Genomic DNA, 15566 nt, shown 5'->3' with positions numbered 1-15566 from the left:
CGGACGATTATTTACAATACGAGTGAGAGGGTTATATACACATATGCGATTTGAAGGCGTAACACTTTCTCGATTGTACCAAAATAAATCATCCTATACAATATTAAATTTGACCAAAATCACATTATCACAATATACAGGGTGTATAAAAAAAGATCGAAACTTAGAATATCTCGAAAAATACAAGTCTGATAAAAAAATGTTTCAGATAAAAGGGTTGTTCAATGACTATAATATTACTTTTTAAAGCAAAATTATATGATATATTAATTTTTGGACAAAGAACAAATACAGTAGAACAAAGCAATACTTTATGACAACTTCTATATAACGATAATCTTATATTATAAAAATCATTTTACAGCAACGAATATGAATATATTTCTTTTAAAAGTATATGTCGTAAAGAGAGATTATTCTACTGCAATCTCTAACCTACGGCTGAGACTATCAAGTCAGCAACATCTGGATCTTGACAAAGCACAGATATCTGCATTGTAACTTGCGTCCCAATCAATGCCAATCTTGCACGTGCCAATACTTCCTTTCGTCCGCGGAAGATACCGCTTAAAAGCAAATTGTGCGCAGTCGCTCCGCTTTGTACTTTATTACTGCGTTCCACAGCCTCCAAGCCCAAGAATCCCGTGAGACTTTGAATCGCGCCTTCCAAAGACGTCACCGAACCTCCCAAGACGAACGTCTCTTCTAATTTCATAAATCCTTTCGCAGCGTATGTGTCCCAAGCGGTATTAAAATCGAAACCTCTGTTACCAATGCCACGCACTTGATCGGCTAGAGTCACCTCCAAATCTTCCAACTAAAAAACACATTAATAAGCCTGACATGTTGCATGTAAAAGTAACCGATAGAACAATCATTTCTATAAATTATACAATATAGATAAATATTTTAAAAGAATTTTTTTAGCACAAGTTTTAAAAGCTTATTCAATTTGTGTCGAATATAGTGATACATACTCATAGAAATATGAGTATATTGAACATTCTACTTTCGTTATAACATTAAAATTCATTTTTTTACCATATATTCGTCATGATATCCTTGATCCGCATCTGGTATTCCTGTCGTAGGATCGCAATCCCTCGCCATGAATCGAAGAGTCGTGGGAATGGTAGCGACGCTAGCGCGTACATCTTCGGGATATTTTAATACTGTGTAGGTAGTTCCTGGCTCGTTGTAAGGTAACTGCGGACACGGCACCACGCACACGACAGAATAACTGAAATAGACGACTTGTTGCAAAATTTGTGGAGAGGAATATATGTTGTTAAGAGTCTTAGTAATAAGCTCACCCTTCGGAAGGTTCGACGGCCACCATCACATCTTCGAGAAGTTGATCGGAGAGAGTATTCACGCAGTCGAATTGCAAAATAAGATACTCAGGGAATGTGTGCTTGATGCATTTAACATTGTATTCCGTTTCGGATTCAGTCAGTTCAAACACTGGCGAAGATTTAAGCAGCGGCATGTCTCGAATGACTATCGCCAAATGCGGAATTTGTAATAATTTCTCCGTGTAGCTTTCCTCTCTGGTCAAGCGAGGCTGTTTCACAGTGGTGTGAACTTCGACCTGTGTTGGTTCCTCTATCGTCTGAGCTGGGGGTATCTGCAAGCAATGTATGTCGTTCAATGATCATTAGTTATCATTTTCGCAGAATGAAATCGTATATCTTGCTTCCTGTGCAAGATAATCAGAGAAACAAGCAATACCTGAGAAATGTCAAACGAATCTTCCATAGATGTCTGCATATAATTTCGTAGAGCTCTCTCCAAAGTCGGCACGGACAGTGAAGGTGGTTGCACAAGGGGCAATATGGTCGGATCATTTTGTTGTTGAAGGATCGTGCAATAATAAGCTGCACGATCGCGAACCTCGTCGTCCGAATCCAATTGACAGCGCGATAGTAGAACCAAAACGTTCGGAAGTAAAGGTGGACAGGCGGCGGCAAAACGCGCTAAAGCGGTGACGGCTGCGGCGCGCACACTGGCGCTTTCGAGGATAACGCGATTATAGATGAAACGGATGTATCTCGACGGTTGTTTCGACGTTGGACCCTCTTGGCCGAGTAAGTGCAAAATACGCACGGCGAGAGAGATGTGCTCGCAATCTTCGATAAATTCACAGAGATGTGCGAGCCCCGCTTCCTTGGCTTCTGCGTTCCCTTCCATTACAGCTATAATAGTGTCGGCAATTGCGGCTTTGTACTCGAGTCCGCCTTCGTCTCTCAACATAGCAGAGAGGAAATTCATCAAAACTGCATGCTTGCGAGGGAACTTTTGACATAAAGCCCTGAGGAAAAAAAATTAGAAAAGTTTAGAAATAATCACAATTATTAATATATATAATAATTATTACAAGTTGCAAAATAAAGTTCACCTAATGGCCTGTACTACTACTACTTTAAATTCATCCGAAATTTCCGACACAAAAGTGGCAATCTGCTTCATTAAACGATCGACGGAACTTTCCGCTCCAGTTTTCAAAAGAGTAGTGATTGCTAGAGTGGCAATCGATCTGTTAGAATCTGTGATCAAGTTTTCAAGATCCAAATTGCACGCTGTGACTGCTGCTGGATGAGACATCGCAACTTTATTCAAAGTTCTGACAGCGGCGAATCGAAGTGCCGGTTTCGGCGAGCCGCAGAATAATTGCAGGACGCTAATTGCTGGTCCAATTTCTCTAGCACCGCTTCGTCCGAGATTGACCAAAGCATGGGCCGCTTCGTATACTACCATTTCGGACTTATGACGTAAACACGACTCTATAAATCCCATTAATTCCTCGCCCTCATCTACCTCATCCAATAATTTATAAGCCATTCGAATTAACATGCACGCCGCATAAGGGCTTTTCGGACTTGTTTTCATAAGTTTGGCAACCAGCTTGATCACCGCATGCTTGTCTGCCTTACGCGCTTGATAGAGAACACCCAGAGCGTGATATTGGACCATCATATTATTGGAATTTAATGCCTCCTGTGCCTCATTTGCCCATCTTCTCGCAACATCGCTGGATACATTTGTCAAATGCAATGAAGAAACAAGAGCAGCACTAGACACAGCTGGTGAACGATCAACTATGGCTTGTTTCATGTATCGTTCGATGGCTGCCAACATACTGGCATCAGTAATGGTACAAAGTGCCCGAATTGCAGCAGCTCTGTACAAATCTTCCTTTCCAGTCATATCTTTTGTAAGACTGGAAGTGACTATTATCACATCTTCTGCCAAAGAGCTCAATTCTTTAATTCCTAGATAAACTAATCGTCTCAATATGACATCACGTGACTGAAACAGCTTGGTCATAGCGAAGAAGGCTTCTGTAGCTTCTGTCGTACCCAATTGTTCGCCTTGATTCAGCAGATATAAAATCTTGGTGAGAATGTGGGCACATTTTCTTGGATTGACAGGAGTGTTATTAAATGTACGCGCTTCTTGTAGAACTGTAGTTTTTTCCAAATTTTGAAAAGGATTGCCACCACCTGATCAAACAAGAAAGATGCACGTCAATGTTTAGTATTAAAAATTATATCTCCAAGTAATAAATAAAGATGTCATCTTTATGAAAAAATGTAAAAAAGTAAAAAGAAATTATTATGAAATTCCATAAAATACATTCCATTATTTTTTCTATAATTGTACTTGTTAAATATACTTGTTCATAGTTGTATTATTATAGTTTAACGTATTATTATAGTTAAATGTAAATGTATTTGCTTATAGTTGCGAGATTAACCAACCTATACTCTGAGTATAATTTTTAATTTACGTGCAAACATTTGCACAAAAAATGATAACAATATAATTAATAATTACCGTCTTCCTCTTCTTTCTTATCGCGCTTAAACGTAATCATCTTTTAGCATATAAACTTTCGATATTTGGAGCAATACAGCGACACGTCACTTCAATATGTTTTACACCACGAATAATTATGGATCGTAATCACCAAGAAAACCATCTCCAGTTGATTATAGCGCTTTGGCGGAATTATAAAGGAACTAAAAAACTATAGGCGATTGCAGCGCCTAAGCGGAAATATGGAGGAATTAAAAAAACTGTGGGCGATGGCAGCGCTTTGGCGGAATTATAGAGGAACTAAAAAACTATAGGCGATTGCAGCGCCTAAGCAGAAATATGGAGGAACTAAAAAACTGTGGGCGATGGCAGCGCTTTGGCGGAATTATAGAGGAACTAAAAAACTATAGGCAATTGCAGCGCCTAAGCGGAAATATGGAGGAACTAAAAAAACTGTGGGCGGTGACAGCGCTTTGGCGGAATTATAGAGGAACTAAAAAACTATAGGCGATTGCAGCGCCTAAGCGGAAATATGGAGGAACTAAAAAAACTGTGGGCGGTGACAGCGCTTTGGCGGAATTATAGAGGAACTAAAAAACTATAGGCGATTGCAGCGCCTAAGCGGAAATATGGAGGAACTAAAAAAACTGTGGGCGGTGACAGCGCTTTGGCGGAATTATAGAGGAACTAAAAAACTATAGGCAATTGCAGCGCCTAAGCGGAAATATGGAGGAACTAAAAAAACTGTGGGCGATGGCAGCGCTTTGGCGGAATTATAGAGGAACTAAAAAACTATAGGCGATTGCAGCGCCTAAGCGGAAATATGGAGGAACTAAAAAAACTGTGGGCGGTGGCAGCGCTTTGGCGGAATTATAGAGGAACTAAAAAACTATAGGCAATTGCAGCGCCTAAGCGGAAATATGGAGGAATTAAAAAAACTGTGGGCGGTGGCAGCGCTTTGGCGGAATTATAGAGGAACTAAAAAACTATAGGCGATTGCAGCGCCTAAGCGGAAATATGGAGGAACTAAAAAAACTGTGGGCGGTGACAGCGCTTTGGCGGAATTATAGAGGAACTAAAAAACTATAGGCAATTGCAGCACCTTAGCGGAATATAAAGGAACTAAAAAAAACCATAGGCGATTGCAGCGCTTTAACGGAATATAAACTATTTACAGATGAAAACACAATGAGCATGTGCGAAAATAAATACTATTGAAAATTGGTTTTAAATATATTAATGGCAAGTTTAATATGTGTAAACAATGTACCCCCCAAATTGTTAATAATGTTGTTATGCATATTGCAAAACAAAATTATTAAAATATAGAAAGCAGCAATAAAAAGTTATGTAGAAATTGTTAATGCTATGTATAATGAATAGCTTTGAAGAGAGTTGGAAATGGATTGGTGTGCTAGACTCCAGCAGCTGAAGAGCTTTTTTCAGAGTTGCCGGATTGAAAACCCAAAAAATTGAGAATCGTGTGCATGGCTACGCAGAGCGTTTTGCGCAGCACACGTAAGCGATTCTCGCTTGTGTGTGCGTTCGGTTGCTCGGGTCTTCAATCTGGCAGCCCTGCTTCTTCTTCAGTTTTGTTAAATTATACATCTATACCCGCATTCACGCTCTGACTCGTCTTCTTTTCTAATTTTTTATATAAATATCTAAATATGTATGTAATTATTCTGTAAGACTTATAGTATCTAAATTATTTTGAATTATTTTTGTGTATTCCTTCTTTTTTTCTTTTATTAAGAATATGTTTTACAAAGCAAATTTCGTGATAGTTGGAGTTGTAAAAACTGAAGACTACGGAATTAATAAGTTGGTGGGCACATTTTAACAAGGTTTTAAAAAGGTGAGTGCGAATAAAGATATCGGCACATTATATAAAAAGTACTCTTCAAGTGACAGGCGTGAATGTTAGGCCGACACATTCATTCGTTCGTTCATGTATTCACTTCTGTCTGTCAGTCAGTCAGTCAATTAGTCAGTCGGTTAGTCCGTTAATTCATTGGTCAATCTATCAACCAAATCAAATTTTTTACGTACGCGAATACATTGCGGTTTCATATGCACCTGAAAGCTAAACATATTTTTCTTCTACACGTGATCTTGTACTGAAAAAAAATGGTGCAAGAAAAGATCATTAATATTATACAAAATATAATATTTTATATGATATAAACAGACTGTTTGATGCAATAAACGTAATAACGCTATCTTCCTGTTAATAATATGCACATAAAGAAATTATTTTTAATCTAAAAGTCTTTTAATGTTAAATGACAATTTATACGAGTCTTCTGTTAAGTATCACGCATAGATGCAATTTTATTTTTATTCGATTTTCTAATAAGTGCACATGCCATAAAAAACTATACTTGTATATAAATTTTTAATTTCAGTAAACGTTGGTTGTGCTTTCGCGATAACAAGAAGATAGCAACGGAAGAACTGATCGAGGAATATAGTGAAAAGTGAAAGATTACCAGCTTCTGTGATGACATTTTAAAGAAAAATCTCTTAAGACTGCAGATATCTGTACTATAACTAGACTGCTAACTCCTTTTGTTCTTGTATGTGTGTACATAAAATTATTTCCCAAAGTTATGTATTGCATGCGTAATGTTAGTAGTAAAAGCCGATATACACGCTGATATTGCCAGTATATTAACCAAGCTATACTAAATTTTATATAATCAGAAAACAAAAAAATCTAAGTTATTTAAAAATATTTCTTATTTGCTTGTAAAATTATGCATATACGTTGCGTATGTATAGGTGCACGCGCGTATGTAATCTTTCAGATTATGCAATAAAACGTGTCAATTTTTCTAATATTTATCACGCATACGCATGAGTTTTATACATAATTTTTAGAATCATGTATTTGGCTGAGTTAGCAGTTTAGTTGTAGCATAGGTGTCTGTGTTTAAGACTATGTATTTTGATTGAGATTGCGAATTGGAAATAAAAATTTAACCAATGAGTTCGACGAATCAATTAATTTTAGTTTACTTTGTTACGATAGGTCAAATTTTAATTTCCAATTTGCAACTTTCAATCTCCAAAATACAGTCCGAGACAGTAACTTTTACAAAGTTTAGTTACATTGCAAGAAAACACATCAACGTACATCAACGTAATATAAGAAGCGCCAACTTGAGATTATGAACGTACCGCTATGAATTTTGCGTACACTCGAGAATCGATAGAGAATCGATTCTCAGGGAGATTATCAGTTTCTCAGACGGGCAGAATCCGTGCGACAGCAATTCGCAAATACAGTTGGATGCTATAAAATATTTGCCGACGAGATCGATATTAAAGGAAACAAGCAATTATCCCCTTTTTCTAAATTTTCAGATATTATATTACGTGCATAGAAAGGCGCAGTTCCAAAAAATTTTGCAACAAAAAGTTGAATCACATCACACCCTATTCAACCGGTGGAAACATAAACGTATTGTAATATATTATTGTATAACAGTGGCAACTGGCAGATGAACAGACAGTTTGGCAGGCATAATAAACATAAAATCAAACATATACATATGTCATAACTTTTCTTCTATACACCATCCTCTTCCTCCCCCCCCCCCCCTCTCTCTCTCTCTCTCTGTCTCTCTCTCTCCTCTTCTCTCACTCACTTACTTAAATTCTCTCTTTTTCTACTTTTTTGCCTCCATTACTCTTATTTATCCCTATTTTCTAGATCCACGAGGTCATATAATGATGTAACATAGGCTTTAGAGTGTTCTATAAAGTATGCTAAACTAAAACTACTACCACGCCGTCTAAACACGACGTAGTGTCCTTAATTAATATTAGGAATATCGGCAGTGAAATTCCAATGACAGACGCGGCAGGCAGACAATCAGTCCGGCAAGATTTGTGGCACTTGCGCTGTTTCCGGTGCGTAAAACGGGATTAAACTGATTGTCGGGGTGCCCCGCGCGTTTAATTTTTAACATTCAGTGTTGACACACGATGTCACGCAATGTCTACAAAGATAATGAATCAAAATTAGAAAGGAGGGGCACCCCACTGCTCGTACCGAGCAATCTCGCTTCTTTATATCCACCATGGCACCTTCATCATTATATTCCACCGTTACTAAACATCATTGTTTTAACTCTATTCTTTTCATTTTCTTCTTTTGAAAAATAATTTCTTTATACGTGGTGATACGTCCATCGGCGAATACGGATCGCCGCAAATACCTTCGCTTATTCGATTTGATCAGAAGCAAACCGATGTTAAATTGTCCGAAACGAAGATTACTAAGATTATAAATCACAAATGAAATCACAGACTTTCGTTGGTGGTTCGAATAGAAAGGGGCCGCACATTGCAATTAGAACAACGTTGTAGGCATTCTCAGGAAAAATTTGATGAGAGGCATGGGGAACTTCTCCGTTTTCCCCTCGGCTGTTCATTCCCATCCATTCTCCTTGATCATGTGGGCAAGTTCGATTATAAACTTTCCTTCTTTATATTTCTGACTTGATTCGAACGCATGTTCCTAAAAAATACATTAGACACCATTTAACATTATGAGTTTTCCTGCATTTAAGGCTTATTTGAATTAATGGATAACTAACATATTTCCATCCTAAAGTAGTTTTGCAACACTCGCAGTAGATATCAGCGACAGCGTGCAGTCCGGTTAATAAAACTCGCTCTTCTGCAGGACCGCAACCTACATTCACCCTACGTAACATAATTATCAATTTTTTATTATGTTTCTTCATGTGTTATATAATACAATAGAGCCTCGATTTTATAGATTAATAGAGGGTGTAGTGAATAGTGATGTCTGAAAGATTCAATTGTCCGGATTTCCCGAAGTTTAATATATAATTGTTACCGTTAAAATACGCCAATTGGTGAGACCAGCCTTCCGCCCTAATTAATATACCTCGCCTATCAATTACAAATTATTGATAGGTCGTCCAAATTTTAAATATCCTCTAAGTTCTCAGATTTTGTAGGAATTTTTCGAAATCCGGTAAATCGAGGGTCTATTGTCTTCATATAAGTGATTACTTTTCTATACTTTTTATAGAAATGGAAATTAGACATTATAAATATATAAAAATGTCGATAAAATGAGTAGCATTTGAGTAACATTTTTGCAAAGAAAATATTCGTTTTGGCTCAAAGAATTAATATAATAAAAAGATTAAAAATGAAAACGATGAAAATAATTCCAAGATATTCTGTCTACATATAATATATTGTAAAGTGCCCACGTCAGGAATGTTCTACTTCCAATACTTTAGTTATATACTTACACGGAATTGAAGAGATAGGCACGACCTTGACTGCCTTGGAAGGACTAAAATACGAAACTTCATTGTTGAAAATTGAAAAGTGATTAAGAAATTTATTTATTTCGTACCAACAACCGCGGTCGGTTCTTTACCATATCTTTGCCATATCTCTTATTTATATGATTTGGAAAATCTTAAGAACCTTTATTTATTCGATTTCAAAATTATGCCTTTATATCTAATCAAAAAAATTACAAAACTCTTTAAGAGAAAGTAAAATTAGAAGCAAAAAATTATATAATTTGTTTTATATAATTTTCACTATTTGTGAACATAAACATTGGTTCCTTCGTGTACAATTCGCTCAATAAATTAATAAAATGTGTAGACAACATTCTTCAACGTCGTAATTCAATATATTTGCAATGAAAAATTAAAAATCTTAATAGCGAAGGCGGATGTCAGAGGCTTTGCTATTATTTATGCGATGAAAGTGCGTCTCACCTTAGAGATAAGTTCGTCATGATTGGCGAGATGAGCACGGCAGTGAATGCACGAATAAGTGCGATGACAAGAAGGTAGGTACGCTTGAAAAGTTTTCACCATGATGATGTATCCAAGCGAGTGAGAGAGGACTTTGTCCTTGTTCCTATCTTCTAGCCTTTTGCCAAGCACAAGGATGCAGTTTCCTTTATCCCCTGAAATTTGTGTTTTCTTTTTCTCTTTTTATCTAGCAGACACGAGACTGAATTTCTCCGAAACGCGGGGTGGTGGTGCGATAGTAGCCCCGTTCACCGCCGCTTCGTGCTCCGATCAGCTATTAAGCTGGTTCAGACAGCGCCGATTCGGGAACACCTAAAATGAAATGGAGAGATTAGCGGAAATGCGATGTTGATTTTCATTTTAAATCGATTCTCACCGCAGCATTAAGCCCGTCTTCCAAAGAAATCTCATGACGCGTAACTTATCAACTTTTTGCTATAAACATGAAGCGATCATGCATTAAAGCCTGTTTTACACAGTCTACAATTCGCGACAGAATAGAATTCTGTTTATAATTACCGTAACTTTTTAACCTTTTAATTTAAATCTCCCGTGTAATCTAAACTTTTCTTTTTCTCTTCTTTGACTTTTTTCAAACTCAAAAGAAGTCGAAATTGTGGTCGAAACATTTTTCTATGCATTGATTAATAATAGTTCATAGTTTTTACGCTTTGACAACCGTGCTTTTGATTCGTACTGTCTTTTATATGATTATAAAGCAACGTAGTTTTTAAATGCAATTATAGAGCGTATGCATTCCACATCGATTGATATGTCGTCATGTGTTGGCGCGCGTTCAAATAAAGAAACAAGGACGTTATTATAAATCGTTAAAGGCTTTTCCTGTATGTAGACGCGCTCCATACTATGTGTCTCACTTATTTTTTAGAACGGATGCCAAACGTTTTATAAATCGCACATTCTCGCAAATTCTCACTAATCGCGATTGATTCTCGCGATGATTCCATTTCTTCTAGTGTAAAGGTACTTGTATATTTTCGAACGATTTCAAACATTACAAGTGCTTATTATAGCTGAGCAGCGTAGGAAAGATTTATTTTATAAAGCGTATATTCAGTTGATTTATACAAACGTATTCACAACGTGGGAGCTTTTACAATACGGACATTCCATTGTGTACGTGATCTTCTCTGAAGAAATCTGGTTTCAAACGAAATTTATGGGTTTTTAAATTAAGCTTATACTTATTTTAAATAAATATAAAAGTTAAATTGAACCAAAAACTATTATATGGAATTGTTATTCAAAATACATTGTTAAACTTTAAACGCATTTTTTGGGGAAGTTTAAATGTGCAAATCTTGCAGATATATTGCAATATAACTAAAAATATATGCTGTATGAGTAATTTTCGTCATAAACCAAATTTCTGGACAGTGTCACATATATTAAATTTGATCTCATCCTTCTGACAACCGGCCAATTGGTTGGACAAAGAAGGGAATGAGAGTATACGAAAACGAGTTTCTTAACGGGTGACTGACATGAGAACAAAGAACGGGACTTTTGGAGTCAATACACTTGTCAAGCTCATTATTACTTCTTGCAGACGTATTGATGTTTCGTTTTCTTCGCGCAAATTCTACGTGACGACGACCGGTTCGACAACTAGTCAAAACTCGATTCTCTTACGCGATCGACTAAAGCGAGAAAATCTCTTTGTTCAAGTTTTCAGAGCTAAGCTAGTACATAAGTATTGTAAGAAGAGCGTTATATATGTATATATATATGTATATATATATATATATATATATATATAATTATACTCGGACGCGGAATCTTGGAATAATTTTAAGAGAAATAATTAAATATTATATGTATGAGAGTCGATCAAATATAAATAAGACTTTTTGTATAATAAACGGAACACGCAATTGTGCACGTTTTGACGCAGTGGTAGAGAGAAGTCAGTGGGCGTGTTCGCTCTTGCTTTGAACGACGCGTCGTTCAATTGCTACGATTGTTTAGTAAGCTCATTCAAGATGAATGAACAAGTGTAGATGCGCAACGCATTCTTAAATTTTGAGAATTAAAGAACACATTAATTTTACAAAAATTAGACGTACAGTTTAGTATGACATTTTATCAAAACATCCCAAGTACAAATGGCATAAATTATTTAACGATAGAAAAGAAAGGTTTTTATATGACGCAAAGATTTTTTGCGCAATTAGCTTCGTACATGTTCCAAAACATTTTGCAAAACTGCAATAAAAAACTGCCGATTTAGTGGCAAAAACGCATAGAGATTTCAGTGGACACTGTGTAAAAAAATAAAAAAAAAAGCTTGACTAAAGATTTCTGAGAAAAATCTTGTTTATATTTGATTTATATATAGAAACAAAAATTGACCTTATTGCGACATAGTTGCAACACTGATTTTAATACAAAGAGAAAACAAAGAGAATGATGGATAAAAGATTAAAAATATCTGGAAAAAAATTCAAGTATTCAAATAAACTAATAATTTTCCAAGTAAATAACAAGAATTTACCAAATTTTGATGCTAAAGAATGTATAAACTTCGATAAAAAGAATTAAATAATCCGCAAAAGAATTTATTTTCAACGATAAGGAAAATGACTTTAAAAAATAAACATAACTTTATTTAAAAAGTACAATTAATCATTTTTAAATTACAAAGAAAATCGATTATTTGAATAAAGGATTTGCTGCAGCATCTTATAAAATTGTAACACAATATACATGAAAGTAAGTTAAATATTTTCCAAAGCAAGGTTGTTATTAAAAAATAAATGTTCACTCCAACATTCAAACGATAGCTCATTCTTCAATATAATCACTGTTTTTCTAACACACTTTATCCGACACTTTGTAAGACTTTTTATTCCTTCAAAAATGTTTTTAAATTGGGAAATTATGTGCCACAACTCGTTATATCTGAAGGTGAGAGAGAAGGTGAGAAAATAACGGAATGCGCGCGCGACTTGTTGCTACTACGTAGTAATTCCGTCGCGCAGTCAGCTGATAGTCCAGTCAGCTGTAAATGTACACAAAACCCGTTGTCCAACAGGTTCACGCGGTCGCACACGGAGCGATGCGACGCGCCGCCGCGATGTTCGATCGACTGGCGCGCATGCAAACGCGTGCATAAATGACACCATCCGATATACCTACACACATTGGTCCACAAGGACACACGTCGCGACACGCGAATACCTGTTTTCCTTTTTTTATTTTCCTACAATTAATTATTAATTAAATAAATAACAATTTTTTTCAGTATTGTAGAGTGTTTGATTGCTAAAACGCGCGCAGGCACTGGACGCCGTTATGTATATACGTTATGTATATAATTATGAGCAAAGAAAACATGTTTATATGCAAAATTATACTGTCTGTCCGACAAATAAACTTTTATCCCGCGGCAAAGTATAGTTATATCGATGAAATTTGCGACTTCCTGTACCGGTAGAAAAACCAGAAAGAGCAGGAGATAGAAAATCTAATGTAATGAACTACATTACATGTTTAATTAATCTGTGCAATGTTTCTTTGTCATTCGTCATATGACGCAATAAAAGATATGAATAACAGATCATCAGAAGACAAACCATCGTGGCTTGTTGTAGTTACGCGCAGAATTTCTATTTCTTCTAACAAATTTTTTCCATAAAAATGTCACACTTCTCGTTTTAGATATTATATTATTCATTTTTTAATATTTACTAAAATATTGATATTATTTAATATTTTGTTCACCGATTATATATTACGTATTATTTGATAAATAAATATTATGTTCAGTGCGAATAAATGAATGATGAGAGAAGAGATTTCTTAAGTCCCTTTCTTCTTGTTTAGATTTTTTCTAATTATAGATTATCTTAAATATACTTTTATAAATTACGCATATCTAAAATATCTAAGATATCTAATAATAAAAGTAAAAAGAGTGGTTGAAATTAATATTTTTATTCATTTATTTCACGCATAAATAAGAATCAGAAAGCATATTTTGAGATCGGAAAAAGTACGCATACCTTGTAAAAAATTTTGTCATTGCCATTTAGTTTGACGATTAAATCGGTTTTATCTGAAACATTTTTCAATGCAATAAAATAAAATAATTGTAAAATATTTTAATAGTAAGTTATTCAAAAAATGTAAATTACACGAATCATGTGCAACAGCTCGAATAACTGCATTTGAGAGCGCAACCGAGATAATGGCTTCGATATTTTTATGTCGCAACAGTTGAATCAGCTGTGAATGTATACAAAACAAGCCAATGTGCATTAACTATTTACTGACATTGTCGTTACACATCACTTACGATATATATTACACACGTATATACATACATCACGCGCGCAATAAATAATAGAAATGTCACGATCGTGTCACACAAAAGTTGCTTTGAAAAACTGATCAGATGAACTAATTAATACAGCAGACGAAAGAATGACGAAAGATTGTGAACGATCCATGCGACATTATATTCGTGTGATCGTATATACGAAACGATCTGAGCAAGCAAAGCGAGACAAAGAGAGACAAAGCGAGATGAAATAAGGCGAGGCGAAACGGGATAGATAAGATGAAGAAAAGCGAGATGAAGCGAAGCAAGACATAACGATTGAGGCAGCTGACAGGCCCCATCAGCTGAGAACGTATACAAACCCGATGCTTTAGCGATCTCTCTCTTTCTTTCTCCCTCTTTCTCTCTCTCACATACGCGCGCGCGCACTCTTTCTCTCTCTTGTTTGCTCACTCTCTCTTACTCTCTCTTTTTCTCTCTAACTCTCTCTTATTATTGGAAGTTCAATGCGCGATGACTTTCGCTCAGCGCGAGAAAAATATCTTTTATTAAATTCGACGAAAGTTCGAAAATAATATTGCGTAGTTCGAGACAAATGGAGACAAGTATGGAGTACGTATGATTCCGACTACGCTTTGCAATCACAGTCGACAATGCTGAGAAAACAATGTTCCATTGAACCGAGAAGGCTGGTCAAATGACAGGAAAGACTTATTTATTAGTCGCAATTGTAAACGACGTCATCTTACGCTTCGATCAGCTCATTTCTACGCTAAGTGTCGCGCTCAGATTGCATTGTGTCACACGTAGCATCGCGTAGCGCTGCATCGCATTTTGCGATACGTTTCACTGTGTACAAACACTTCGCGATCGTGTCACGACTGCAGAATGGAAGGAAAACGATGAAGATAAACAAAGAGGCGTACACGAGTATTAAATGACGAATGTGTCGAAAACAGGCTTTTTACATACCTCCATATGCATCCGTGACCGCTGCAACGAGCAACGACGACGCGGAGTTCTCGGTCCTCTCTTTATCTTGCGAGTTCGGAGCACCAACTGAGCGGATTACGGCTGCTTCGTCTTCGCACAGTGCCACAAACAACGACGGCGATAGCGACAGTTCGTTTTGATCATTACTGACACGAAATACTATGCTCACATCCAGCGAACGCCGTACTGCTGATCGACTTCGCGTCGTTCGATTTATTTCGGTTCGTTCACAGGCAGAATCGCATACAATAACCCGCGCGCACGCGCCAAGCAATACGTCCCAGTTTCGGACATTGCCAATAGAGCGCGCGAATGTACAAAATGTCGAACGCAAAATGTACGCAGGTCAAAAGATACTATATATATATATATATACATATATTTATATCATACAACTAAATGATTACATGCGTTACATGCGTTACATGCGTTACATGCGTTACATGCACGCCACATACATGTGCACGCATTGTAAATATATGTAATATAATTAGAATTGATTAGGGGATGAGCTATGGTTTTGAGCAGGGGCATCAGAATAAGAAAACGTCAAAGATGCTCCGCGAAGGTGTTTCTGGTGCCTCATATATAAGACACAATAGACTAAAAAAAGTAAATTTTTTAATTAT

General features: G+C 36.3%; 2 protein-coding genes across 4 annotated transcripts; both read right to left on the bottom strand.

The window, feature by feature from the left end:
- Positions 1-240: 240 nt before the first annotated feature.
- Positions 241-3993, bottom strand: gammaCOP (coat protein (coatomer) gamma). Its single transcript, XM_012366959.2, has 6 exons — positions 3838-3993; positions 2399-3503; positions 1732-2311; positions 1314-1627; positions 1042-1240; positions 241-817 (listed from the first exon to the last, which is right to left on the bottom strand). The coding sequence occupies exons 1-6, from the start codon at positions 3875-3877 to the stop codon at positions 431-433; spliced, it is 2625 nt and encodes an 874-aa protein (XP_012222382.1). The 5' UTR covers positions 3878-3993; the 3' UTR covers positions 241-430.
- A 1534-nt stretch (positions 3994-5527) lies between these two features.
- On the bottom strand, positions 5528-15251 carry Ypel (Yippee-like). 3 transcript variants are annotated; one of them, XM_012367179.2, is made up of 6 exons: positions 14917-15251; positions 13667-13719; positions 9603-9953; positions 9120-9163; positions 8427-8535; positions 5528-8347 (listed from the first exon to the last, which is right to left on the bottom strand). In XM_012367179.2, the coding sequence occupies exons 3-6, from the start codon at positions 9702-9704 to the stop codon at positions 8258-8260; spliced, it is 345 nt and encodes a 114-aa protein (XP_012222602.1). In that variant the 5' UTR covers positions 9705-9953; positions 13667-13719; positions 14917-15251; the 3' UTR covers positions 5528-8257. The 3 variants fall into 3 exon arrangements, with proteins under 3 accessions (XP_012222602.1, XP_067208910.1, XP_012222600.1); XM_067352809.1 differs by lacking the exon at positions 13667-13719 and adding an exon at positions 10018-10076; XM_012367177.2 differs by lacking the exon at positions 13667-13719.
- Between the last annotated feature and the right edge of the window lie 315 nt (positions 15252-15566).

The sequence above is a fragment of the Linepithema humile genome, chromosome 4 (assembly GCF_040581485.1).
Source record: "Linepithema humile isolate Giens D197 chromosome 4, Lhum_UNIL_v1.0, whole genome shotgun sequence".
In the NCBI taxonomy this organism is placed as follows: domain Eukaryota; kingdom Metazoa; phylum Arthropoda; class Insecta; order Hymenoptera; family Formicidae; genus Linepithema; species Linepithema humile.
This window is presented reverse-complemented; position numbering and strand designations above follow the sequence as displayed.

Coding starts and splice junctions, on each gene's coding strand:
- gammaCOP (XM_012366959.2), bottom strand. CDS start 3,877: ATGATTACGTTTAAGCGCGATAAGAAAGAAGAGGAAGACG. Junction 3,504..3,837: donor TAAGAAAGAAGAGGAAGACG/GTAATTATTAAT, acceptor TTGTTTGATCAG/GTGGTGGCAATCCTTTTCAA. Junction 2,312..2,398: donor GTAGTAGTACAGGCCATTAG/GTGAACTTTATT, acceptor TTTTTTCCTCAG/GGCTTTATGTCAAAAGTTCC.
- Ypel (XM_012367179.2), bottom strand. CDS start 9,704: ATGGTGAAAACTTTTCAAGCGTACCTACCTTCTTGTCATCGCACTTAT. Junction 8,536..9,119: donor GCCTATCTCTTCAATTCCGT/GTAAGTATATAA, acceptor TATGTTACGTAG/GGTGAATGTAGGTTGCGGTC. Junction 8,348..8,426: donor CTACTTTAGGATGGAAATAT/GTTAGTTATCCA, acceptor TGTATTTTTTAG/GAACATGCGTTCGAATCAAG.